Genomic DNA, 24,886 nt, shown 5'->3' on the forward strand with positions numbered 1-24,886 from the left:
TAGTTTATGTAGAAAATGAATCTTCAAAAGTTAGCATAACTAATAATTGAATATAACAAAGTCACAGTAAGCAAGGCCAACACACACAATTCCAATGCATTTCAGTATAGAAGCAGTACATAGTTTGAAGTTTAAGTAAATATCTATAAATCTAAAAGAAGTTCACTGACTGGATTGCCAGTTTATCACAAAGGATATCAAAGAATATGAATCAACAGCCAGATGGAGAGATACATAAAGCTAAGTTCCAAGTGCAAGATCTTCTGTCCTTGAGTTTGAGGTCCAGCAGGGTGACACATGGAAGCATTCTGGTTCAACAACCTGGAAGCTGTCCACACCCCCTCTTTTGGGCTTTTATAGGGGCTTCATTCCACAGGCAAGTGTGGTTAAATCATTGGTCATTGGTGATGGATTCAACTTTCAGCCCTCTTCCCTCCTTGGAAATGGTGGGTGGTTCCCCTGGTAACCAGCCCCCAAACAGATGCACTTGCCAAAATCACCTCAGTAACATAACAAAAGATAGCTCCCAGGTTCTCAACACTTAGGAAATTCTACCCAAGTTTATTGTGTTCACTAATGAGTTAATCATTCCACATGTCCATGACCAGCCCTACACACTTCCTCTTCAACATGACCACACTGTAAAGCAAAGGATTTGCAATCACCATGTAACAATTATATGCCATTACTGACAGCAAGAAACCTGTGGTAACAAACACCCCAAAACACAAATGCTGTACCATGAAAACAAAAAAAAAAAAAAAAAAGAAGAAAGAAAGAAAGAAAGAAAGAAAGAAAGAAAGAAAGAGAAAGAAAGAAAAAGAAAGAAAAAGAAAGAAAGAAAGAAAGAAAGAAAGAAAGAAAGAAAGAAAGAAAGAAAGAAAGAAAGAAAGAAAGAAAGAAAAAGAAAAGAAAGAAAGAAACAGTTCTCTTTACAACCAGGAGCTTTATCAGCATTTGGGTGATAAAAGGATTTTAGGAGCTGTGCTGGAATCCAGGACTAAGACCAAATATATTTTTCTTATTATAAATTGCAATATCATAGCCACTTTTTAAATGAGTTAAAATATAAGTCAATGAAGGCAAATTTTAGCTATAGCATATCTGTATTCTTAGAAATCTGAGAACCAATACACTTTTTTCTTTGTAAGTACTGTGTTGTTATGTCCTTAAATGAGAGTATTATCGTATAATTGTTTTCTACAAATAGCAGAAAAATATAAATGTAGTACTGAATTTTGTGTTGATTTATAGATTGATAACCTTGACTATCAGACGACCAATGTCTTAGGCTATTGTTTTTGTGAGGCAGCTATGTGAATTAAACAAGTTTTGCTTATTGGCTGCCTCCTCACATGACCCTGCAGGTGGGTACTTCAAGCAGGGCAGACACTACTCTTCAGAGTGCATGCATTTCCGGCTACTTTGCTGTACATCTGAGACTGGTATAGAATGATATTGCATATAAACCATGGTTGAAAAATTTTTAGAAATTTTTAAAAAGAAAAACTTTGTATATCCATAGAGACTTTACATTCATGGAATTATAGAAACTGAGAAGCAACTGGTAGAATGAGGTAGGATGTAGTATGACATAAACTCAACAGGGGAAATGTTTCATTTCCAAGGCCCTTTTCACAGCCTCCTTTACCTCTTTGTTTCTCAGACTATAAATCAGTGGGTTTAACATGGGAATAACTAGTGTATAGAACACAGAAACTACCTTCTCTTGTTCTACAGAATATTGGGAGCTTGGCTGAATGTAACTAAAGCTTACGGTACCATAGAATATGGTCACAGCAGTCAAGTGAGAGGCACAGGTGGAGAAGGCTTTCCGTCTGCCTGCTGCTGAGTGGATTCTCAGGATAGCTAGAACAATGAACATGTAGGAAATCATCACAACCAAGAAGGTGCCTATGGCAATGACTCCAGAGAAAGTTAAGAGCAACAACTCATTCACGGCAGTGTCAGAACATGACAGCTTTAGGAGTGAGGGAATATCACAGAAGAAGTGGCTGACAACATTCAGCCTACAGAAGGACAGTCTGCCCAAACTTACTGTGTGTACTAAGGAGTTAACTGTTCCACATATCCATGACCCAATGACCAGCCCTACACACTTCCTTTTAGACATGGCCACACTGTAAAGCAAAGGATTTGCAATCGCCACGTAACGATCATATGCCATTACTGACAGCAAGAAACCTTCTGTGGTAATAAACACCCCAAAACACAAATGCTGTACAATGCAAACAGAAAAAGAGATGGTTCCCTTCACAACCAGGAGGTCTGTCAGCATTTTGGGTGCAATGGCAGATGCATAGCAGGCATCGACAAAAGAAAGACAGCTGAGGAAAAAGTACATGGGAGTGTGGAGCTTGGAAGTGATTCGGATTAAGATGATCATACTCAGATTTCCCACCAAGGTAATGACATAAATCACCAAGAACAACACAAAAAGCACAACTTTCAGTTCAGCATGGTCTGTCAATCCCAAAAGAATAAACTCAGTCACAACCGTATAATTCTTTTCAGTCATTGCTTTGTTTCTTTTCACGAGATCTGTTGTGAAAAAGCACAGAAATTACAATTTATTAGGGAATATATATATACCATATATTATATATTATTAGGCAATACAGATGCAGACAATTATTGATGATTGGCTTTAGATAAAAAATATCCTTTCTTTCATCTGAGATTTTTCATCAACAAAACTAATAAGCGGACAAAATAGTCTCTAATTTCATTCCAGTGATGTTGCTTTACATGGTTATATTCCATACAAACCAGCAGGTGAAAAAACAGTTTGTCTCTCACAGCTTCACTCTGCCTCTAACACATCCACTTGAAGACTAAAGTTATACTAAGGACTAAGACACTAATGATGATTAAAATTAATAGCATGCATAATATATACCATTAGAAAAGTAAATAGCTATTCTATGATATTCTCCTCTGATTTTGTTTTGAAGTAGGAAATTATTTAATGAGAAGAGTCTGAAAATTACATTTATTTTGAACTTAGATATGGCAGGGATCTACAGTAACATTATCATAGATGGCAAAATGGCCACCTCATGGATTAAGAAGGTGCAGGTACCTGGAGTAATGACATTTAAAAATGCCAAGGATTCTGGCTTCTGTTGCCATGGGAGGTGTTTGAGTGTCAACACCTACTCTAAAATGCATGAAACAAAAGCCTGTCTCTGGCATGATAACTATTAAAATTAGCCAGGATTCCTGCTTCAGGACAATCTTCCCCATGTTGATGGTAGAAGAACAGCCTTGGAAGGTCATTCAGTTTGAGACCTATAGCACAGAATGCTGTACCTTGCCTGTTTGGACCATATAGAGGCTTTCAGCTTTCCCTGAGATCTCAAATAATTTTAGGAAATTTTAAAAACACAAGAATTAGGAATATGAACACATATACTCACCAAATGCTCTGTGACACTTCTTCATATTTTGCATCCTATAATACATAGTTTAAGCAACTTAAGTCTTTCTAAAAATACAATTTCCATTGGATTGTTGGATACCTATATTTTTTACTCAAAGCTGTTCATAATTTGTCTCAGAATTAACTGTCTCTTGCTTCTTCTCTATCAAGTTGGAGTTTCATTTTAGAAATTATTATAAAGAAACTATGATTATGTTGGTTTATCTGTAATTTATAGCATCTATCTATTTTAATTAATACATTTAATTGCCACAATAATGAGAAAGTTAGAACCCATTAACCCTGGGTCGTATCCTATTGTTGACAAAAATTGGTTTTATTTCACTGAACAAAGTTATTTAACTTCCCAGATTCACAATGTAATTATACTTAGTTCTCCAAGATTGCTGAGAGGATTGAAAATGACAACTCCAGTAAAGTATTTACTGTTCTTTGAGTACACTAAACACTTAATAGATAGTTTCATAGCTATCTATTTAACTAGTTGAAATAGAGCTAGATAAAATAGTGACATACATTTAGTGTATTACATATTTTGGAACATGGTGATCAGTATTAAACTTTAAAACCATTGTAGTTGAAGAATTTCTTTTTTATCATTTCTGCAATTCTTAAGAACTATTTTTATTTATTTGTTTATTTTAGTAGTCAAATGGATATCTCAAGATATCATTTGCAAACTAACCTTGCTAAATGTGTGATAAATAAAATAAATACCTATGTTTTTCATATCTAATGTGCTCCTTGAAGATCATGAACAGATTTGACAATATGGAAGAGTACTTTCAACAACTATTCAGAACTGCATTTTTTATCAGAGCTAACACATGTTCTTTCTTCTTTTAATCTTAGAGACATAACTGAAATTGTTAATAAAATATCACTTGTGGAATTTTATTGTGAACCATAATTTAGGAAACAGCATCTTTAAAAGGTATTAGAAATTAACTACCCAGATATAAAACTAATAACTTTAGTGGCAAAATTTGGTGGCAACATTGTAAACTGAATTACGTAATAAAATATGGACTTAAATTGCATGAACTTTGGTAATCAAAACACTGATAAGATTCTGTCACATTTGAAATTTTCAATCATTTGTCAAATGAGTTCTAAATGTAAAAAAATTAGAAGAATAGAAAGACAGTAAAAACAATTTAACTTACCAATGATATTTAAAGTTTAAGATATTAGTTTATCCATGTCCAAGGCTCCTTACTCTCCTCTCAGAAATGAAATCAGTTAATATATTTTTTGAAATTCAGAATAATCAATATTTTAGTGACAGATAACTGAATAACTCTAGGTTTTAGATAGATATATATATCAAATTAAAAACAAAAAAGAAGTTAAAAAAATGTAATGATGGTGTTCCATCTGTAATTCTTTCTTCAATGAGGACAGACTTTAAAAAAGAGATAAGTATGTATGTGTTTATATATACATACACACACACACACACACACACACACACACGCACATATATACTTCTAATGAAACTAGAATCCCTGTGGTCCAGACACCAATTATACTGAAGCAACTACAACAAAAATTATGCTCTGGGTTGCACTGTGGTTTCTCATGAGAGTCTCTCAAGGTATCTCAGTGGAACCAGTTTCCCTAAGTTGTGTGATATAAAAAATCTTACAAACAATAGAAGGCCACATAGCACCAAGGGTGAAAACAGAGCAGAAATGGTGATTGTAAATAATGTACATAAAGTGGATAGTATTTTATTAAGATATAATATGGACTGGGCCTGCCTTTGTAAGGCTAGAATGTGTTAGGTGGAATCCAGCTCAATAATGGCTATTCTTTCTAAAGAGTAGGAGAGCAATACCCGCAAACATTATAAATAAAATTGCCCATGATGATCAGGCATCTTGTCAGAAAAAAAAAAAAAACCTCATCTGCAAATCAGTAACCACAATATTTCCTCACACAGGTTGAAATTTGGATTTTGCCATCTGCACAAGTGAGGAAGCTCCACACTGAAAAATTAATGTAAAGTGGTCTGAGTAGTAACACTGTGGCCACTAGAAGTGACTTTATAGGATTGTCACAGAGGAGGTCCCATAAAAGACATAATTTCTCAGTATGTTTTACCATCCAGTTGCAAAACATAATGAGAAAGAACATCTCCATATCAAGACTTTAGAAAGCAAAAATATATTTAAAGTGTTTTAAGTCAAATGGAAAAAAAGGGGGGAAAGGCAAAAAGAATAAGGCTTTAGCAAAAAGACCAGGGTTATAAGTTAATGTACTAACAATGGTCTAAGCAAGGATCAGGAGGAATGAGTGAATGAAGGAATGAAGGAATGAACAATACCTATGACAAAACTCTAGCTGGTCAAAGGAAGTTGTGTCTTGGTGTGGGAAACAAATGTAGCCCACTGTTGCAGGAGGATTAGATCATAATAAGTAACTATTTTGCGGAAGAGATGTTGAAGCCAGCCACTAATAATTTTTCAAAGTATCCTTCAGAAAACAACAGGAAGCATTTCTCCACCCCTCTGCAAGTGCTCACAGAACCCAGTTAACACCTACTGAACCTAAGTCTGTGCAGTTAACAGTCAAATGAACCTAATCTGACCTCCAGAGCACAGTGCAACCATGGAATTCAAGCAACGGAGGTGCTACTGTTTGCCATCCAGAGCCCATTAAAAAGTGTGAGGTCCCCCAATAAGAAATATCTGGTGCCCAGACCAATTCTTATACATATAGAAGTCATAGAGGAGGAGGGCATGATTAACATTTATGAGAGATGAATTATGCAATCTTATCTTAGATTTTGCTCTCAGTGAGGTTGTATTGACCATTATCCTAGAGTGGTGAGATGTCAACTCAGGAACACTACTATGGAGGCAATCATTGAGCACATTGCATTACACTAACTGTTACAGGTTTGTTATATGAAAGAACAAAAGTATGTATATTACTCATTTAAAGGTGAGGCATTAATTTCCAATGTCCTAGTTATCAATCATGGGACTTTGGGCAAACTACATGGGTTGTATGATCTTGAGGTCCTCTGAATATGAGAATAGTGTATCTACCTCACACAGGTCTGTGATATATTTTTAACCTAGTGTTTACTACATATTTTTATTTCAATAATAAGTTCAAAGAAAAATCACATCCTATGTGATGTCATTTATAAGTTTACCACAACTTTTGGAACAACACCAGTTTTATTGGGCTGAAGTTGGTGTCAAAGTATTTTCCGTAGTTACTTTAATCATCGATGACTCTGTGAGTGAGTGAGTACCTTTATGTCGTGTAGGTCTCCATGGACTGTTCAGATCTTTTCTGTTGTTTAGTTGCTTTCCTTGCATTGTCCCTCACATGTTCTCACCAGGGAATGTGCAGGGTGTCCTGGGTAATCAGCAGGCACCATGAGGCAACATTCTAAAAATCTCTCAGGTGACCTGAGCATGAATTATATGCCACTTCTTCAGGGAGTATCTCAAAGAAGGACAAGAAGCATAAATTCTCCCTACTTAAAGTAAAAGTAATTTAGGAGAAGAAAATCCAATTTTTCATTAAAGGTCAGTGTATAGGATTTGTGTTTTTATTATCACCTGGGTGTTGGTAATTTTCCATGATTCCTGGCTTCTGATTATGGACATGCTTATAGCTACTGACAGCTGACGCTAAACTACCGCAACAATTCGTTTTCTTCTTTGTTAGCTGGGATTCCCTGGCATCGAATGGTATTTTTAGGGCACTAAATCTTATGAGTTGACTAGATTCATATTTTATTTATGAAAGTTGATAGTGGCATTTGGATATTGCAAGTGAACAGAGAGTTATTGATATCATAAAAAAGCATCACTAATCTCATCTATTAGAATTTATTAAAGTTAGGATTTCCAAATAAAAACAGGATTCCGAATTACATTTGCATTTCAGGTAAACAACAAATCATTTTAATATATGCTATATAATATTTGAAAAGTATTATATATAATAAATATCTTCAATGTGATTTTTGACAAAAAGCATTTAATACATGTATTACTCATGTAATATTTTATAAACTGCAAATAATATTAATATAAGGATATACATATCTTATGTATACAGATAAACTCCCAATATTTTTTAGTTATTTGCTTTTTTTCTCAAGGCTGCTTACTACTTGGTTTGTTTTTTCAGAATAGGCTTTACAAACCGACTGTATTGTACATTAAAAATCTTTAACAGAGTATATTTCATATTAAGCATTCTTACCACACTAAAATGAAAAGGTGAATTTTAACAAACAAAGAATGAAAGTAAAAAAAATTAGATGTTTTCTAATAACTGACACTAAAAAATGTAAATAAATGAAACAAACACTAGAATAATTATGTCAATGTAAGATACTTTCAAACGTGTATGAATTTTTATGAGTTTTATTCGAGCAAACTAATGACAATTGCCAAGAAGCAAAACCTCAAAGGACTGAGAAAATGCTCTGGAAAATGGCAGTTTTGCACTTTATTTCATACATTACAATCAAGAGAAGGCATAAGTGGGCTGCATGAAATCCACTGGTGATACATTAGAGAGGCAGAAGAAAGCAAAGTGAGGAAACCTCTGGGATTGGATAAAAAATTAAGTGATAGACACAAACTTCTTTTACACAAGTGGGTAGAGAATAGTTAACACTCAATTACTAACTTAATAACAATAACAAAGACAGGATTTGTGATCTACCTCTGGTATGGTGTGTATGCTTTGAGGAGTCCAGAAAAAGGAAAGTTGACATTGCAAAGGAATGTTATTTCAGATGCAAAAAGACATCGGATAGGCTCAATTAAGGTAAAGACTGACTTTTGTCAAGGAATTTTCCAGCCTAGGGCATGACTGCTTGCTATGACCTGCTTTTCGTTAGAAGTTTTTAACTTCAGAGCATTCTATGAGGTTACTTTCGGTCTGGAAGTGTTGACGGGAGAGCTCTGGTGCTTCTTGCTGACACAGGTAAAGAATTACATGTCAGCAAATCTAGTAGTATGTAATCAGTTTATTAGTGGTCCGCTTCCATGGAAGAGAACAGGACCGGGGAGAGTAGAGGGTGAAAGGCAAAGTTTCAGGGCAAATCAGGGTGAGAAAAGCAAGACGGCTGAAGACCAGGGTGGCAAGCGCCCTGGGCAGCCTGAGGCCAGATGGCCAGAGGCCCTGTGGCTGGAGAGCCAAGAGCACCCTGAGCCCCCCAACAGAGAGAGAGAGAGCTAGTCCTTTGTTCTCAGGACTTACATAGTTGGTGGGATAAGAGGGAAAAAAGTTACAAATTGATTAATGGGTGAAGGTGGTGCCAGCTTTCCTGGAAGGATATGACTACCCAAACTTAGGTATGTGTGGAGATCCGTTAGTCCAAATTCTTATCTTGCTCTAGACTCCATTTGGTCATCCTGTTGTAAAACAAATACGTGACAGAGGGCAGTTAATTAAAATTGGGGCACTTTCCAAAGTTATTTATGGGCTTTTTCTGTAAGCGTCAGGAACTCCCTCATAAAACAGATAGTGACCAGAGGTAGGCAATTAACCAAAGTTGTTTTATGGGCTCTTTCTTTGGGCACTGGGGACCCTCTCCCACATTCAGGCCTTGGGATGAAAGCACAGTTTCAAGGCTTTCTTTCCCAGATAGTGGAAATGTTACATAAAATTTCAAGGACTTTCTTTCTTGCTTGCTAATATAGTGTTTCTTGTGATATTGGAACACCTGGCAAGATTATCAGACTAGGCTCAGGACTGCTGAGTTAGCATGTGAGAGTCTCCTTCCTCCTCCCTGCCTCGGTTTACTATTTATTCTACCTAATTGGTAAAAGGTGTTTTACCTGGCAACCAGGGGGCTAAATGCTGGCCAGTAACAGTATTGCAGTCTCAGAGTTCTTCCTGTGCTGCCTCCTGCTTCAGAAGGGTGTTGTTGTTGTTGTTGTTGTTTAAAAGAATTTTTATACAGCTATCATATGACTTTTTCAATGAAAACTTTTTTATTGTTGTTCGATTACAGTTGTCCCCATTTTCCCCCCATTACTCTCTCCCACCCTACCCACCCCCCACGTCCCACATTCAGTCCTCTCCTCCTTGTGTTTGTCCTTGGGGCCTTCATATATGTTCCTGGATGACCCTTCCCTTTCTTTGCCCCCGTTTCCCCCCTGGAAGTTTGCAATGCCGTCACGCAGGCCTCCCTGAGGTCATCAGGCTTAGCAAGCAGCCCCTTTTCATCCACAACACTTAGCAAATCATCGAAGACTTCAACATGGCACTGGAACTCTGAATTTCTTTGCTTAATCCAGTGCATCTGCAGAAAATCCAGGCGAGCAGGCCCTGCAGCACTTGTTCTCACTTGTGAAAGAGGGAAGAACTCGAAAGCAGAGCGGGCTCAGTGGAGAAACAGCAGACAACGTCATCCAGGAAAGTGGGATAGACGTGACTCAGGAATCTTCTCAGTCACCTCCCCCTGTCCCTCCTACTCATTATGCCTTGAATCAGATTGGCTAAATGGACACCCCAAAAACAGATTCCTAGAATTCTGCCAATAGCCATAGAGGGTTCCTGACTCCGCTGCTCTAAACTGTAGGTTTGGACCTTCTGCTGGGCTCCCAGAAGTTTTTGCCTGATACTTGTTCAGTCTAAAGCTGAGCATTTCATCACAGAATTCTATTTTGTATGTTAACTGGCTGAATATTTTAAACTCCAATTACTCCTCCATTGAGAATCACACTTACAGAGTTCCAGATTTTCACTGAAGGGAAACTCAACGTGAGGGGCAAGGAATACGAGTGGATTGAGCTAAAGCAGCTTCTCTATCTTTAGTCAGAACAGTTCTGCTTTGTTTTACTGACTTCCCAGGTAAATTTTATGAAATGAAGAGGTCAGTACTTATCACTGAAATATTTGAAAATCACAGTGTTATATTCTGTATACTCCATTGTACAATTCAAGAAATAAATTAACAGTAATATGAGATATAATAAATGCTCAAATAAATATTTTAAATGCTTTACAAACTTCATCATATTCACAATGGAGAAATTAATGAATGCTTATAAATAGCATATTAAAGGAAGTATATAAAATTAAATATTCAAAATGCCTAAATATTTATATAAACCATGTATTTTATCAGAAATAGATCCAGATCTTGTGCCTCTTAGAATTTATACTAATTTAAGGATTTTCTTCTTAAAAAAAGAATAAAAGTTATACATGTAAATTAAGGCATAAATGTGAATAATTATTAGAATAAAAGAAGAGTTTTAAAAGTTTCAGTGGTCAGTGAACAAGTAGTCACATACATCACAAAACTATAAGTATATTATTTGTATTAGTAAAATTCCAGACACATCTCAGCATTTTGGGTGATGAGAGAGTTCTTAGAAGCCATTACAACATCAGAGTGGATAGCATTCCTCAATGATAAATTTAACTCTTGCAAATACACCCACTACGCATCAAATAAAGTATTATTAACTCAATGTCTCTTTAGCTGGACACCACAAATGTTTGTATACATGTCAAGCATAGTTAATATTAGTTGATATCAACTACAATATTAGTTGAATGTGGAGTAAAGTTAGAATGGAAAGAGAAATTGGGCTTGGTTGAGGTTAAATATCTTACATTTGCAACTTTGACAAAAATAAATCACTTTGTGAGTGTATTGTTAAGGCCCCACCTAGGTCTTAAAAGTGCAAATGAGGGACCTAAAATCTTAAACTTCATTCGCTTCTTGTTATCCCTGCCTCTCTCATTTAGAAAATCAAATATTCACAAGGATTCTCGGATAGAAATGTAAGTGTACTAAAGTTGTGATGTTATTATGTAGATTAAATAAATATATCTAATATTTCATGGCTTTTAAAAAATCAGTGGATATGTTCCAGACATTGTTGACTCTAATGAGAGTTTGATCTGTGATAACACTTCACATGTTTCCTGTGGATCTTTTTTCTTGAGAAGCTAAAGATTCTATCACTTATTTTAATTTTAAAATCAGATGTGAGAATTATTTTCTATCCCCTATTATAAAAAATGTATTTTTCAATGTGTCTGCAAAGATTGTAATTTGTTTAATGATGGTACATGGAAGCTAATAACAACCCCTCTATTTCTTTCCAGAAGAGCCAACTGGACTAGATGGGCCAACAGAATTTAACATCATTGACTGAATTCATTCTGATGGGAGTCACAAGGCAACCTGAGCTGCAGATGCCACTTTTCATGGTCTTCCTCATTCTCTACACAGTCACAGTGGTAGGCAACCTGGGCATGATCATCTTAACCCATGTGGACTCCCGCCTACACACACCTATGTATTTTTTTATCAAACACCTGGCTTTCATCGATCTTGGTAATTCTACTGTCATTTGTCCCAAGATGCTGGCAAATTTTGTTCTGGATCAAAATATCATTTCATATTATGCATGTGCCACACAGTTGGCTTTCTTCCTTATGTTTATTATCAGTGAATTTTTCATCTTGTCAGCCATGGCCTATGACCGCTATTTGGCCATTTGCAACCCTTTGCTCTACAATGTCATTATGTCCAAGAGACGCTGTCATATGTTGGTGGGCATTCCTTACCTCTATAGTAGCTTTCAGGCTCTAATGTTCACTATTAAGATTTTTACGTTGACCTTTTGTGGCTCTAATATCATAAATCATTTCTATTGTGATGATGTTCCCTTGTTACTTTTGCTCTGTTCAAATGCACAAGAAATAGAATTGCTGATTATACTATTTTCAGCATTTAATTTGCTTTCTTCCCTGCTGGTAGTTTTGGTATCGTACATTATGATTCTGAGAGCCATATTTCAAATGAGTTCTGCAGAGGGCAGGAAAAAAGCTTTTTCCACATGTGGTTCTCATCTGACTGTGGTGGTTATATTCTATAGCTCTCTGCTATTTATGTACACACAGCCCAAATCTACTCGCTCCTTTGATACTGACAAAATGGCCTCTGTGTTTTACACTTTAGTGATCCCTATGCTTAATCCCTTGATATACAGCTTAAGGAACAAAGAGGTGAAAAAAGCCTTCCATAGGGTCTTTAAGAATCAGTGCAATCTTTGAATTTAATATTCAATATGGAATATTGTTCTAACAAACTCTGATAAAGGCAAATGTCAAAATATTCCTAATATGTGTAATTATATTCTTTTGATTCCAGAGCAAAAACTAATTATAATATACAAGTAGATTTTTCCCTAATATTCAGCAAAATTAATCCTCCTATTTCAAATCTCAATTAAATAACACTTCTTCCTTAGCATTTCTTGTTTTTAATTCAATATTTCTTCTAGTACAATCATAGAGCCTGACATTTCTCCCAGTTGAAACACTAAATTCTACCTCAATAAACTGTATGTTTGTTTCTTTTACTTTTAATTGCTATTATTTTTAGCTCAAGGATTTTTTCAATTTTGTTTTTATTTTGTTTTCTGAATCTAATACAACAGTGTAAATAAAGTAAGTCTCTCTCTCTCTCTCTCTCTCTCTCTCTCTCTCTCTTTTTTTTGCATATAGCTGTCCACATCTCCCAACAACATTTGTTGAAGAGGCTATTTTTTACTCCATTGTATGCTTCTTCACCATTTGGCAAATATTCATAGACCATAGAAACATGGGTTTATTTCTGGGCTCTCTATTCTGTTTCATTGATCTATGTGTCTGTTCTTATGCCAGTACCAGACTGTTTTGATTATTGTGGCCTTGTAATATAGTTTGTCAGGTACTGTGATCCCTCCTACTTGTTCTTCTTTCTCAAAATTGCTGCAGCTATTTGTGGTTGTTTGTGGTTCCTTATAAATTTTTGAAATATTTTTCTGTATCTGTGAAATATATCATTGGTATTTTAATAGGGATTGAGTTAAACCTATAAATTGCTTTGCGTAGTATGGACATTTTGATGATGTTATTTCTTCTAGTCCATGAACACAGTATACGCTTCCCTTTGTTTTTGTCTTCCTTAATTTCTTTCTTCAGTGTTATGTAGAACATTATGCTAAGCGAAATAAGCCAGGCAGTGAAAGACAAGTACCATATGATCTCAACTATAAGTGGAACCTCAACAAAACAAATGAGCAAGCAAAATATAACCAGAGACATTAAAATAAAGAACAAAGTGACAGTAACCAGAGGGAACTGGGGGCAACAGGGGGGAAAGGGGAAGGATCATCAAGGAACATGTATAAACGACACATGGACAGAGCCAAAGGGGGAGGGGTAGAATCAAGGCTGGGAGGAGGGGATGGGTGGGGTTGGGGGAGTGACGGGGGAAATGGAGACAACTGTACTTGAACAATAAAATAAAATAAAATAAAATAAAATAAAATATCTCTTGCAGACAGCATATAGTTGGATTATAATTAAAAAAAAACAAACATTCTGCCAATCTCTACTTTTGGATAATTTAATCCATGTACATTCAAAGTAATTACAGATAATGATGACATACTTCTGGCATGTTGCTCTTTGTTCCCCACACATCATCTCATTCTCTTCTTGCTCGTCCTTTCCTCCATTAAAGGTCTCCTTGAGTTTGTAGCTGAACACTAAACTGGGAATGCCTATAGTCAAAACCCACAAGGCTGTTAAAAGAATGATGAGGGACGTGTAAGCTGAACAGTTCAGAGGTCACACAGGGCAGGAAGACATTAGAGTTCCGAAATCCAGAGAATAGAGTCCCTGTTCAAAACCAGGGCACCTGGTAGAGACCTTGGAAATAAAAGTTACTTAGGACTGCTACTCACAGAGTTTGGAAATAAGCCTCAAGAAAGAACCATCTGATCCTTGTTAAAAAAAAAAACACTGAAGTTTTTTTTTAGGAAGACAGATATTACAATATCCATTAACATAAAATTAACAAAATTCACCATCCAATCACAAGTACTAGACATATGTGAAAGCTGGACCATGTGATATCACCCAGGAGATGATTAACATAGACCTTGAAATAACAGTGATGAGTGGAATTATCAGGCAGACTTTAAACATATATGTGTGTGTATGTGTTTGTGGTGTAAGCCCTGACATTAGTGTTTGCTTTTCATCTTCCTTTTGTAATGTAAGTTCCGGACTTGAGTTTTGGATGCCCAGGCATCAATTTCAAAGAGGCATCCTCTTCAAAAACTGCTCTTATTTTTTCAATTACACTTTACATTCAACATTTTTTATTAGTTTCAGGTGTACAGCATAGCAGTTAGATAATCAAATGCTTTACAAAGTGGTCACCCCAGTATTTCAAGTACCTACATAACTGTTACAATTATTGACTAATTATTAATGCTGAGTTTCTATCACTGTGATTCTTTTCTTAGTGCCAATTTGTACTTCTTAATTTCACCTTGTTCAGGGAACCCCTGTGCACTATTGGGAATGCAGATTGATGCAGCCACTATGGAAAACAGGATGGAGATTTCTTAAAAAATTAAAAATGGAACTGCCTTATGACCCAGCATTTCTACTTCTGGGTGTATATTTGAAGGAATCCCAAGCAGTAATTTGAAAGTATATGTGCACCCCTATGTTCATTGCAGCATTATTTACAATAGCCAAGTGATGGAATCAACCCAACTGCCCATCAATAGATGAGTGATTAAAAAATTGGTGGTACTATATATATATACAATGGACTATTACTTGGCCATAAAAGAATGAAAATCTTACCATTTTTGATGGCATGGATGGACCTAGAAGGTATTATGCTAAAGTAAGTAAAATGTCTGATAGAGAAAGAGAAATACCAGATAATTTTACTTACATGTGGATTCTAAAGAGAAAAAGAAATGAACAAATGAAATAGAAGCAGGCTTATAAATACAGAGAACAGAGTAGTAGTTGCCAGCAGTGAGGGATTTTGGGGGATCTGGGTGAAAAATACTGCTATTTTGAATAAATATATTGCCAGCCACACAATTAGTTAAAGAGTCGGCATGCCTCCTGCCATTGAGGCTCCTTTGTTTTGCAGATCTTGCTTGATTTCAATAACTGGCAATTTGGGCTACATGCTGTTTTCTCTTCCAGTGCTTTAAATTCCCACTCTTATGTTTTAAATTAACCAATGAAGAGTAGGCCAGGAAACCCTGTATTCCTACCCTAGAGTACCATAAAAGCTGAACCCCAGACCCTAGGAGTTCTTCCTTTCCACCTGCAACCTTGATGTTTGGCCCCAGATGCGCTATGTAATTTCCAGGACTTGTAAGTCATAAACCTATACCTTTGTAAAGTTTCCTGATGGTTATGGCTAAAGAGCATCGCACAGTAATAATAATTACAAGGGCTGGTCCATCCACAACATTGGGTATTGGTGGGCTGAGACCAGTACAAAACAATGTTCAGTATAACTGAGTGGTTTAATAACAACACTAACCTTCTGGGAGCCCCAGAGATTAAAACAGCATATTAGATATGAACAAATAGTTATTGAATGAAAGTAATAGCATATTATACAGAGAAAAAAATGATACCTACACTTAAACATACCTCAGTAGAAACTATCCAAAATGAAGCCAGAGAGAAAATGAAATACCAAACAAGCACCATGAAAATCATCCAAGTGGTCTGCAGAACAGTAATAAGTTACATACTGTACATTTAAATGTGGGGCCAATTTGGAAGACTATACTATATTGGGCAAAAACCATTGGAAGAAATGTTGGCCAAAATTTCTTCTAAATTTATTTTTTTAAATCCTATAATCCTAAAAATATAAGAAGCTAATATAACTCTAAGCAAAATAAACAGAAAGGAAATTAAATCAAATATATCATAATTAAATTTTTGAAAACCAAGGACAAAGAGAAATCATTAAAAAACAGGTAAAAATGAAATAAACCTTATAAACAGATGCTTTTACTACTGCTTTATTGGCAGCCATAATACAAGTCATAAAACATTGGTTTATGCCAATCAAATGTTGCATAATCTTTTTTAAGACATCCATTTCATTTCCTCACACATTGTGTGTATATGTAGGTAAATGTACCTAATATGTGCATGGTATTGTGCAACTAAGATACTGACGAAGACATATTTATAATTCCAGTGTTTAGTGATATTGCATAATTTATTTTTCAGTTAGACTCACATAAGAAATATTTTTGACTTTTCTTAATGGACCATTCCCAGAATAATGAACAGAAACTAGAGCGCTCTCTCCCTTGGGTAACATTATGCAATATTTGCAATATTTGTTATCCTTTAAGCAGATTAAAACTTCAACCAAATGAGTGTCAAGAGGGTAGAACACTTAAATACATTCTCTAACGACTGATGAGGATTTAAAAAGTAGGAAATCAAATTCTCCACTCAGGTGAGTAAAAAACACTGGTTTGAAAATTTCTGGGGGTAGACAGCTTAAACCAAAGACCCTGAAAGCATTATGTGCTACAAAACTGTTTTTTCTTAGCAATATACATTTTGTGTCATTAATTGAATTAATGTGTAGGACATGTACATTTGTACCACCTTAGTTTTCAGATGAACTTACCATTTCAGTCACCTCTTGTAGCAAGGGTTTTTGTCTATATTTACAAAGTGTCCCTTTTGTGTCACTTTTTTATTTTCTATCTATTTGAGGTGATATTAATAAAAAGAAAACACTGTGTTTATAAAAATGTATTCTGAAGACATAATGGCTTTATTTGGATCCTGATTCCACCCTCTGTTATCTGAGTGACCACCGTTAATTTATTTCACTCTGTGCTTTGGGTTCCTTGACTCTCAAATGGATACGGTTTCACTATCTACTTCCTATTGACTATGTGGACCACATGAGTTAATATATGTAAAGTGCTCAAGAAAGTGCCCGGCACACAGTGAGTCCTGTACCAGTGCTCCTTAGTCACTTGTATTCTTCTTTCCACGCATCTCCATTAAGAGTTCCTGAATGCTCAGAATGGCTAAGTTCTTTGTGCGCTAAAGAGGAATGTATGATTGGAAAATAATTAGGAGTGATTCAATAGGCAGAAACAACAGACGTGCCAAATAAGGGATAAGCTATTAATAACAAAATCCTAAAATTAACATATCAGGCTTAGATTTTGTATGGGATAAACAAGCTGAATTTATAGTGAGGAGTGCTGAAATATATGTGTATATAATGGTCAGATTTCCCCCCATCACTGCCTGATTCATCATTCCACCAATAGTTTAGAAAGTCTTTTGTCTTGCTACTTTAAACAGATATGGTCATTGTCAATAAGGTAAGGTATACAGTTTAGATGCCTCTGTTTGTTTACAAATTACTTGAAATATTGAAAAAGCTTAAAATAGATCTGTCTTTCAACATACTTAAAATGACTTTAGATCAGAAAAGGAGGTCACAATAGATGTATCAAAGCAACCACTTCAAAATATCTTGACCCTTTAAAGCATACTTTACCAAAGGCTCAATGACTGTGTGTGTCGTATCAGTCTTAACTACCAACAGCAATGCTATAAGCTAGGAATGCTTGAGAACACCCACCTGGCCCTTACTACTGTGGCAAGCCTCCCAGACACTTCCCTACCAGAGCCAGTGTTGCAGCAAAGTGCAGGAAGGCACGATTGGGGTTATTCAAGCAGTCAGTTACTAGGTTACCCAGGGCTTTGTAAAACTGACCTTTACAGGTGAGGCAGCTTAGCTCTTTTTCTAATTGTGTAGTTGCAATACATTTATTCGAGACGGATGCCATTGAAATGAATGTCTCAGAAATCAAAAACCTACTGTTGGAACAATACAATCGAGAAAACTAATTGTCAGGCACTTACACTACAATGTGAGCATAGGTATTATAGTTTTGCCTTGATGAGAAGAGTTGTCCCTATTTATAATTTAAGACAAAAGAAATGTCTTTGTATCTTACATATTATGTATTAAATTCTCTTAGAAGATAGCATCTCAAATCTAAGTATTAATTTTATACTTTACACAGGTTCCTAAGAAATATGGAGAAACGCAATCATACTGCAGTGACCCAGGTGACGGAATTTATTCTCATGGGTATCACTGACAACCCTGCACTGCAGGCACCTCTCTTTGGGATCTTCTTGGTCATATACTTGGTCACAGTAATGGGCAATCTAGGCATGGTCATCTTGACCCATTTGGACTCCAAACTACATAATCCCATGTACTTTTTCCTTAGACATTTGTCCATTACTGATCTCGGTTACTCCACTGTCATTGGCCCTAAAATGATGGCAAATTTTGTGGTGCCCAAAAATACAATTTCCTACAATTGGTGTGCCATTCAGCTAGCCTTGTTTGAGATTTTCATCATCACTGAACTGTTCATTCTGTCAGCAATGGCTTATGATCGCTATGTGGCCATCTGCAAACCTCTCCTCTACCTGGTCATCATGGCAGAGAAAGTGCGTTGGGTGCTGGTACTCACTCCCTATCTCTACAGCACATTTGTGTCTTTGCTTCTCACAGTTAAGTTATTCAGGCTGTCCTTCTGTGGCTCTAACATCATCAGTTATTTTTATTGTGACTGCCTCCCTCTGATATCCATTCTCTGTTCGGACACACATGAACTAGAACTGATCATTTTGATCTTTTCAGGCTGTAATTTGCTCTCTTCCCTCTTGGTTGTTCTTGTATCTTACACATTAATTCTTGTGGCCATTCTGAGAATGAAGTCAACTGAGGGGAGGTACAAAGCCTTCTCCACCTGCAGCTCCCATCTGACAGTGGTGGTCGTGTTCTATGGGACATTACTGTTTATTTACCTGCAACCCAAGTCCAGCCATACTTTTGATATTGATAAAATGGCCTCTGTGTTTTACACCCTTGTGATCCCTATGCTGAATCCATTGATCTATAGCCTAAGGAACAGAGATGTGAAAGAGGCACTGAAGAGAACTTTAACTAATTGGTGCAAAATCTCCACTTAATATCTTAAGATTAAGTTGCAAAGGTGGGTTTTTTTTTTAATATTCTATCAGTCCAATTGTAGCATCAAAAGGTAGGAATGTTCAATGATTAAAATAAAATTTTTTAAAAAAGGTAGAAATATCTTATCAGGCGAATTTTCTTCCTCTGGATAAAACACATTTCCCCTTACATCTCCATGTACTTTTCTTCACTTTAATCAGATAAACAAATATAGTAGCCAGATAACTTAAGTTCTAAAATATTTTTCAAGATATAGAAACAAAGTACATCACACCAAATTTTTGGTAGAACATAAACTTGCAGAGGTAAATAAAAAGTCTTAAAATTAACCAGAAAATTAGTAATATGTATTTTATAGTAGCCATGTTGTATTAAGATAAATGAGATTGAATGGTGATGAATGTGTAGGCAAGACAGAAGTCAAGAAAGTAAATAAATGTGTGATTGCTTATAATACAGCAAGAACAAACTGTTTCAAGAATGTAGGCTTATTAATCATTGTCACCCCAATGAATTTAATTAAAAATAAAGACTCTACGCTAAATAGAAAACAAAGCATGCTACCTTGGAGTGAAATTTTCGAATCAGACTGAGTTAATATTTTTCACTTTTGGCAAATGAGATTTTTACATGAGGAACCATAAACATAATGCTGGCTGACTTGGGGCCCCATGCGACAGGTCCTCATAATATGGCTAACTCTGGTTTATGATAGCCTGATAAACAAGCTGACTTTGCATTGGCAAACTCAAGACCAATGAGTTAAGTGGTCATCTGCTGAAACCACATCAATATTTTAAAAAATCTATAGACAACAATGATTGAAGATAAGATACAACCCAGGGTTAATTGCATTTTCGTTCCTGTCTATTTTGTCTCTTTTACAAGCTTGTATGCAAAGAGACAACATTTTGGGTGGATTTTGTGCTAACATAATGTTTCGTTCAAGTGTACACACTCAGCAAATGTATGATTCCTTATGTCTTAGTATTCTCCTTGTTGTTTAAATAAGCATTTAAAAAAAATTTTAAATACATACACTACCCCAATCATTTTTGTTTCAATCTACCCTCATATACCAAGTAAAGAATGTGAAGAATTAAACCAGTACATTAGCAGGTTTTTTTAAATCTCTGATCCATGCATTTTATTTCCCCCATGTTAATATACTAAAGTTTATTTTATAGTTTTATTTTAATAGTTGACCTTAAGTGTCCTTGTCTGACACACACACACAAAGATGAACAATATGAGGTAATGGATGTGGTAATTAGCTTGATTATTGTAATCATTTCCTAATATATACATATATCAAAATATTATGATGTACACTTGAAATATATATAATTTTATTGCTCAGTTGTAACATCAATAACGTTTGATTTTTTAATTTTTAAAAACAAAAATGAAATAAAATAAAATAAACTGAACAAACTAAAAGAAGTACAAAAATGTGTTCTTCAATCGTATCAGTTTTGTTTACCATGTTATCTTCAGATTTTGTTCCTGAGCATGTTTATTGTTATGAATGAATTTTATTTTTTAGAGTAACATTTTATACTATACTGTATAATCTTGGTCATGTATCCCTTTCCCAAACTCTATTATTTCCATTACTTTTCACAGTTGACAAGTTAAATAATATTAATAGCATTCTCTGGTAGCACCCATATAAAAAGGACTTTTAAAAATAATATAACACACACACAATCTAAACCTAAAAGGATAAAAATCAAACTGTTAATGGCAGTTACCTCTGGGGAGCAGAGTGGGATTGGTTGGGAGACAGGAATAGTGGAGGTGAGGGAGCACTTTTACTTTTTAGTCTACATTCTTCTAGTTTACTTGCATTTGTATCATGATAATGTTTCTATTGTGTAATTTTAAAAGGGTAATCAAAATGTATTTTTTTAAAAAGTTAACTGCGTTGTATGAAAAATCTGTTAGAACTAATAAAAAATTCAGTAAAGTTGCAGGATAGAAAAACAATACAAATCAGTTGCATTTTTATATACTAACAATGAACAATCTGAGAACTACAAAAACAATTTCATTTATAATAGCATCAAAAAGAATAAAATACTTGGGAATACACTTAACCAAGGAGGTGGAAGACTTATAGATTGAAAGCTACAAAATACTGCTGAAGGAAATTAAAAAAACAAATAAATGTTTATTAATTGGAAGATTTACTCTTATAATGTGCGCACTACCCAAAGCAATCTATGGATTAGATGTAATCTCCATCAATATCTCAATGATATTTTTTCAGAAGTAGAAAAATCCATTTTAAAGATCATATGAATTTCAAAAAGCCCTAAATTGCAAAGACAAATATGAAAAAGAAGAATAAAGTTGGAGGCCTCAATTCCTGATTTCAAAACTTACAAAAAGTATAGTGATGAAAATGGTATGATAACTAGCATAAAGAAAGACTTAGAGACCAATGAGATAGAATACAGGACCCAGAAATAAACCCTAATATATATGGTCCAATAATTTCAATAAAGGTGCCAAGACAGTAGGGGAAAGGACAGTATTTTCAGCATGGATGCTGGGGAAACAGGATTTCCACCTGAAAAAGAATGAAAAAAATGAACTGCAAATATGCTTGGGGGATATACGGGTTGCAGGAAAATAGCAGAGCTATAAACATGCTTGAAAATAATTTGCATTTAAACCTAGTCGAAAATGAGATATTTCAGGATTTCTCACTTTTGGCAAAATTCACAAAATTGAATGACATTAGAATTATTACGTACCAAATATTACATGACTGACTGATCCAAGATTTAGATATGCATGTATTTAGATAAGCATCCATGGTAACATTGGAGCTCAAGTTCTGCATTCATGCTCTCTCTGGATATGAAGGGGCCAGGCTTAGAAAAATTTGGTAATAGTTGGCAAGCAAATAAAATTCTGTTACTTAGAAAAAAAGGAAAGTTACACGTTATGTTCCCTGTAACTTTCTTACTTGAGAATTCATCATCGACATCTTTCTTAGCCAAAAAACATTATTTAACTGTTTTAATTTTTAATGTCAGCATACAATTGTGAAGTGCAGATCAATCACTTTGTATCTGGCCCAGCCTTTGGTTGGTGGAAACTTCATTTGTACGTTTTTATTTTTTGCCACTATGTAAAAATACACACTGTAATAAGTACTCTTGTGCTGATGATATAGTATTGTTTGTTTTTATTTCTATTATAAATGACAAGGGTTCTTTCACATCCTAATAATGTTTTACATATATGCACAGTAACTTGGAAAAAATAAAACAATAAGAAATAAGGCTGTGCATTGTGACTTTTTTCATGTAATTTTTTTTTATTTTTAAGAACAGATAGTAATATTTATTGATCATTTTCATTGCATGATGATAAAATTTCAAAAGGGCAATAGTAGATGAGAAACTTCAATAATATGGGTCTGGACTGCCACAAAGGAGATTCAAGGGGTGTCTGACTGAACTCCTAGAGGAAGGTCTGGTGATGGCAATCCTGGGTGGCATCTTCCCCAAGGATGTAACAGGCAACATGGGAATTCCAGAATCATCTGTGCTTCTGAGTTTTAAGCTCTCAAAGGTTCATAAGGGCCTATAAACTCTTACTGCCACAGCCACGTAGAGATTCTCACTAAGAAGCTGAAGCAGACTCTCCATTAGAGGTGGGTAGAAAATATTTACCTTATTTTTGTATAATGGCCTTCAAAAGACCTCAATCATCCATCAAATGGAGCCACCCAGCTCTTATTTTGGAAAGAACTGGACATCATGTATAATCAAAAATATAATATTTAAAGTAAGGTTTGTTTTCAAGATACATAACTTGTTTCCAAGATTTATAACTTGTTTCCAGAATACAAAGTGTTAAATGTGTTTCTAAATCAGAACTGAAAACATTACATCTTAGATACTGAAATAAATTATGCTACTCCTGAAGCAATGGATATTTGCTCACTGAGATTATTTATTTCATAGTTTTATCTCAGCAGTACTAGCTAAAATGAAAACTGTATGTTTCATGGTGGAACCTGTGAAAGAAAACTGGGTACACAGTACCCAAGCTGCAAATGATAACTCCTCTTTGAGAATGTAATTAGCCATCACGAATTTTCTGAAGAAAAATTTCCATGAAATTTAACAGCACACAGGCTAATACAGAAGTAGAAGCCTAATATATAATCAGTGCAATGACACCTATTTAGATAAACCATCTATCTGATAGTAAAATAAATCTGCAAACATTTTAGTGGAGAAGACCTCATAAAAAAGAACTCCTGTTTGACTAGAGGCTCTGCATAAGCAGTAGTAAGACGTTAAGAACTGTGGATCGCTGGGTTCCTGGACAGAGCTTTTATTCCTTCCTCAGTGAGAAAATAAAACCCAGGAAGAGAATGTTCATTAAGGTGGTTGCCCTTAAATTCAGTGTCCTAAAAGAGGATGTTCCAGAATAAATTTACTTTCTTTATACTTAGCCTTATCATTTTATATAAAAATACTCAAGGTACTTAGGAACTATTTCACACACATTTTAAAAAGACTAACATTACTCATTCACCACAAAGCACTGGTGGTAATAAAGACAACTCACCTACTTTTTACCCTCCCAATTACTCCTTAGTATTCCTTAAAAGATTGAAAATGCCTAGAGTATGATAAGAATGCCATTCTTTTTTTTTTCTAAGAATTCATTCATTTATTTTTAGAGAGGGAAGGGAGGGGGAGAGAGAGAGAGAGAGAGAGAGAGAGGGAGAGAGAATGAAACATCAATGTGCGGTTGCTGGGGGTTATGGCTTGCAATCCAGGAATGTAACCTGGCTGGGAATCGAACCTGGGACACTTTGGTTCCCAGCCCAAGCTCAATCCACTGAGCTACACCAGCCAGGGCTTAAAATGCCATTCTTAAACACTGTGAGATTTAACTCTGTAAGCCTCATTACCACATTCCTTTTCAGTCCCTGACTGCAGGGAGCCACTGCCACAGACGGTGGGCAGGCTTCGTTCAGATAACTTGCCACCTCTAGAAAAAAATGGAGTAATCTCAGAAGAGTCAATATGAGTCAGGAACGAAGGGCCAAAACTTATCTTCAGTGCATTCCTAGCAGGTTAATGTGGCTATAAATTTCATATGGATATGATTGTGAAATACATTGAAAATGAGGCTAAAACATTATCTTAATTATTCAAACCATTTATCTTAATTACTCAAAAAGCTTTAATGATTGCCGTTTGCCCACCTCTGAGAATCTCAGAGAATCATGATATGAAGACTAAGAAGGGTGCAGTAGCCAATGAGAGTGTGAGTGAAAGCCTGACCCAAGGAGTAGAAGAGCAGAATGCTTAGGATGGGGAAGCATTTCTAGAAGTGGGCAAATAATGCAGCATGGGGCTTGAAACAAAAAAAAATGGGTATGGATATATTGTTTGTTATGTAACATGGTTTCTAATTAAAATTTATTACTGAAGGGATTAAGGAAAAGGGACTCATGGAAGGGCAACAGTGCGGTGGTTGCTGGGGGAAGGGGGTATAAAGGGACTAAGTGGTAA

At 35.4% G+C, this 24,886-nt stretch overlaps 3 protein-coding genes across 3 annotated transcripts; 2 read left to right on the forward strand and 1 right to left on the reverse strand.

The window, feature by feature from the left end:
- Positions 1 to 1,600: 1,600 nt before the first annotated feature.
- Positions 1,601 to 2,557, reverse strand: LOC114499878 (olfactory receptor 5J2). Its single transcript, XM_028516380.2, has one exon. It carries the CDS (start codon positions 2,537 to 2,539, stop codon positions 1,601 to 1,603), a length of 939 nt encoding a protein of 312 aa, XP_028372181.1. The 5' UTR covers positions 2,540 to 2,557.
- A 9,011-nt stretch (positions 2,558 to 11,568) lies between these two features.
- On the forward strand, positions 11,569 to 13,107 carry LOC114499755 (olfactory receptor 8K5-like). Its single transcript, XM_028516199.2, has one exon. It carries the CDS (start codon positions 11,591 to 11,593, stop codon positions 12,524 to 12,526), a length of 936 nt encoding a protein of 311 aa, XP_028372000.1. The 5' UTR covers positions 11,569 to 11,590; the 3' UTR covers positions 12,527 to 13,107.
- Positions 13,108 to 18,362: 5,255 nt separating this feature from the next.
- LOC114499756 (olfactory receptor 8K1) lies at positions 18,363 to 20,649 on the forward strand. The gene is made up of 2 exons (XM_028516200.2): positions 18,363 to 19,404; positions 19,446 to 20,649. The coding sequence occupies exon 1, from the start codon at positions 18,383 to 18,385 to the stop codon at positions 19,331 to 19,333; it is 951 nt and encodes a 316-aa protein (XP_028372001.1). The 5' UTR covers positions 18,363 to 18,382; the 3' UTR covers positions 19,334 to 19,404; positions 19,446 to 20,649.
- The last annotated feature ends 4,237 nt before the right edge of the window (positions 20,650 to 24,886 follow it).

This window comes from Phyllostomus discolor, chromosome 6 (genome assembly GCF_004126475.2).
Source record: "Phyllostomus discolor isolate MPI-MPIP mPhyDis1 chromosome 6, mPhyDis1.pri.v3, whole genome shotgun sequence".
Taxonomy (NCBI): Eukaryota; Metazoa; Chordata; class Mammalia; order Chiroptera; family Phyllostomidae; genus Phyllostomus; species Phyllostomus discolor.